The sequence below is a fragment of the Panicum virgatum genome, chromosome 4N (genome assembly GCF_016808335.1).
Source record: "Panicum virgatum strain AP13 chromosome 4N, P.virgatum_v5, whole genome shotgun sequence".
Taxonomy (NCBI): domain Eukaryota; kingdom Viridiplantae; phylum Streptophyta; class Magnoliopsida; order Poales; family Poaceae; genus Panicum; species Panicum virgatum.
The window spans coordinates 31,989,698-31,993,610 of NC_053148.1; the positions used below are offsets into that span (position 1 = coordinate 31,989,698).

A 3,913-nucleotide genomic window follows, 5' to 3' on the forward strand; every position below is an offset into this window, starting at 1 on the left:
ACTTTTTCTTCTTCGTCTTAATACAACGATACGCTGCGCGCGTATTTGAGAAAAAACAATCAACGGGAGAGGGGCTGTCGGTGGGAGGCTGGTCACGTGGTGCCCACCGGCGTCCGATTAGCATTATCGATTTTAATATTTAAACTTAAACATGTCCTACATCTAATTGTAGGTCCACTACTAGAGAACATGCAGGCCAAATATATGGGCCACTGATGCGAGCATCGGTACGAGCTGCAACAGCCGGCCCTCAAGAGGGAGCAATTGGTACCACCATCGATGGTGGTACGGTCCAATACTATTGCTCAATTATTAGTATCGAGTGGAGTTATAATCTGATATCAATAGTCCTCGGGGGAGTTAGTACTAGGTCGTGACACTCATATATCAACAAAGAATATGCATTGACGTCGTGATATTCTTAATACTTGTAATGGAGACTAAAATGATTAGTTGTGATATTTTTGGTACTGGTAGTCATGATATTTATATATTTATAATAAATATTATTATATTTAAATATCTTAATTACATGATTGGTCGTGATATATTATTCCAACTCGATCACAACAAATGCATGTCTAGTAGTGGCTTGTTGTGGGTATTAACTGCTGGGCAGCAGAGCCCAGATGTATGTTCAGGTACATTATTCTTTGGATCTCATTTTTCTCAGCGTTATAAGGCATTGGCAAGGCACATATTATGGGCATTGTCTCAAAAAAAAAAGGGCACATATTATGGGCAGCTCTAGAATTAGTAGTACAGATGTCCAATCACATCACCGAATTTACCATGCACATTATTTCCATCCAATGAGGATAATAGTACTTTATCACTGCACTATCAGCTTTCATTCAGTACTATATATGGACTGTGGAGTCGAGTACTGAACAGGGTTTCAAAATTATTGCTGTGTTCTTTCAGGAGATGATCTAGGATGATGCTCTTACAAAGTTACAACAATGGCAACGGCTCAACAAGCTAGCTGTTGGCCATGTCTGGTGGTATTCCGTAAGCAATTTTATCCATGTACGGCAACGGTCTCCTTGAGAATTTATCCGTTGCGCCGTGCCGGGTCATCTTGTTTGTGCCGGCAGAAATTGACTGATGATCCATGGATGAGATGAAACACCCTGTAGCAACGGAAAAGAGAGCACCAGGGACAGAGAAATCTAGAGAGAGAAAGGGAGGGAGCGTTCGCTGACGACGATGGCCGCGACAGGGACGTCGCTGGAGGAGAAGAGAGCTTCCCGTTCGCTGAGCCGTCGCCATCGTCGCGCTCCCACCAACCACTACTAAAACCCACCCCTTCGCTTCGCATCCAAACATCCATCCATCCTCAGGCGTGCGCAGCATTTGCGTTCGCGCGCGCACGACGCACTCGCCATTACTGGCAATGCCGGACTCCGATGGCACCAGCAGCCCGGCGCCGCCGAGGAGGGGCGGGAAGGGCGGCGGCGGGAGGCGCCCGGCCTACCGCGGCGTGCGGATGCGGGCGTGGGGGAAGTGGGTGTCGGAGATCCGCGAGCCGCGCAAGAAGTCCCGCATCTGGCTGGGCACCTTCCCGACGGCCGAGATGGCGGCCCGCGCGCACGACACCGCGGCGCTGGTCGTCAAGGGCCCCGCCGCGGTGCTCAACTTCCCTGAGATCGCCGCGTCCCTGCCGCGCCCGGCCTCCGCCGCGCCGCGCGACGTGCAGGCCGCGGCCGCGCGCGCCGCCGCCATGGACGTGCCCGCCGCCGTCGTGGGCGCGGCCGCCGCGGCAGTGCCACCCGCGGCGCCTCAGGAGGCGCCGCCGTCGCCCCACCAGCTGGTTCCTGGCCCGGGACAGGCCCTGGCGGCGGCCGACCCGGACGAGGAGCTCGAGGAGATCGTGGAGCTGCCGGCCATCGACGAGGAAGCCCTGGCGGCGGCGGACGACCTGTTCTGGACGACGGCGGCCTCGTTCCACCACGACTCTGCCGCCGCCGACCTGTGGTACGAGCCGGCGGCCGCGTGGATGCACGCCGCCGGCAGTGCGGCGCACGCCGACGACATGCCGCTGGTCGTGCCCGGGCTCGCCGCGGACCAGCTCTGGGCGCCGCAGCCGGACGGCATCGTGTCGTCGGGGCTCGGTGCGCTCCTGTGGAACCTGTAGCGCTCAATCCATGTCTCTGATCACCCCCTTCTCTTTCTAGAACGCTTGTCAATAGCCCCAGAAAAGCATTTGCCCGGGCCGACGCCTCAACCGCCCCCGCCATTGGTGCGCATGTGACATGGCTGATGAACTCCACCGGCAAGCAAGCATGTGGACGTATATATATCTCGATCCCTTTCACCTTTATTTTCCCCGGCCGGCCCTTGTTGCTAGCTAGCTAGTCTGACGATGCATGCCCCTGACAAGGGCAGTCTCAGCGAGACAGGTAGGCGGTTGCAGGAGAACGACGCGTGCGCCGGAGGCCAGAGGCTACCCCGCCGGAGGCCCGGAGGCGTACGTCCTCCGACGAGCCGTGCGTTCCTGGCGTGGCCTGTCGCGCCGCCGTCCGGTTAATTCGTGTCTGCAACTCTACTAGGTGCCAAATGCATCGGCCGAATTAAACCAACTGCAGACACATCGCATTGATGGATGCTTCATGCTTGGCTTCGATCGTGCGAGCTTATGATGTTCTCTTATGCAGTATGGTCAAGATTTAGGATGGATGGTGATGCTGCCAAGCCAATGTTAAACTATGATCAGCGTGCTAATAATTGAGAATTATTTGAGATCCGTTTCTTTCTTTCTTTTTTCTTCGCGATGGATGGATGCACCGGCACTGGCGTCTCGCCGGAGTGTCATGCGAGCAGCCTGCTGGTGATGCCAGTAGTAGACACTGCCGAGTCCTGACAGGATCTCTCAGGGTGCCGCTTGTGTATCATGCATGGTACTACCGTACTAGTTCAACGCAACGGTCGTGTACGCCGCTCACATCATCACTAGCCTTTTTGCTTTGCTTGGCGTTGGCAACGAGCTGTCTGTCGCTAGCAAATAAAGATGTTTGAGTTTGACAGCTTCTAGAGGTCTCACATCTGCCTAGAGCAACATTTTTTTTAGCATCCTTCCAGAAACATGCATCGTTGCAAAACAAATCCTTACTGTTAACTAGCAATGCAAACAAATCTTACAACAACTTATCCAACAGAAACTGACTGACCACTAAATATCCAGAAAAATCAACTGCCCTGCACCTAGTTCAGTTCGTATTTGTCCTTCTTTCCTTGATCAGAACTGCAGATCGTGCACTGTTATTCACCTGACCAGTTCATCATTGAAATAGCTAGGGCCTATTAATTAGCTGAGTGCAACCGCATGTGCTAAAAACTATACTAGCAGTAAGGATAGTACACCTGGGAGGCTGGGAGACAGTGGTACACTGTTCAGTGAGAGCATCGGCCGTACGGTTGTCGTACCACCGTATCTCTGTAGAATGACGTTCAGAAATAGTTTAGAACACATGCATGGCGACTACTACTAAACAGCAAGCTGGATCAATATCATGATCGACTCACTTGTATGGCTGTATATATGATATGATATTTTTGCTCTGCCCAAAAATTAATTCCCTTCTCGCTCTGAATTAAGGGGGTTTTTGTCTGCTCCCAATTAGTACATCGATTCAACCATACTACGCTATATCATATCCTCCCGTTTAGTTATTACTCTCTATTGGAATTTGAGCTTGGCCCAAAAAATTTTCAGCAATTCCAAATAAAATCTCAAAGACCCATGAAGGTATAGGGAAGTGGAAATCTTTAGTCCCATATTGTTAGTGGAGGTTGAGGATAGAGTTGGACTTTTCTATACATACATACATATATATATATATATACATATATATATATATACAGTGTTATGGTATAATACACCTGGGTGCATTCTGTATAGAGAATGCACCCA

The 3,913-nt window shown here is 51.4% G+C and overlaps 1 protein-coding gene across 1 annotated transcript; it reads left to right on the forward strand.

The window, feature by feature from the left end:
- The first annotated feature begins 1,101 nt into the window (after positions 1-1,101).
- LOC120670498 (ethylene-responsive transcription factor ERF039-like) lies at positions 1,102-2,323 on the forward strand. Its single transcript, XM_039950609.1, has one exon. The coding sequence runs from the start codon at positions 1,397-1,399 to the stop codon at positions 2,135-2,137; it is 741 nt and encodes a 246-aa protein (XP_039806543.1). The 5' UTR covers positions 1,102-1,396; the 3' UTR covers positions 2,138-2,323.
- The last annotated feature ends 1,590 nt before the right edge of the window (positions 2,324-3,913 follow it).

Coding starts and splice junctions, on each gene's coding strand:
- LOC120670498 (XM_039950609.1), top strand. CDS start 1,397: ATGCCGGACTCCGATGGCACCAGCAGCCCGGCGCCGCCGAGGAGGGGC.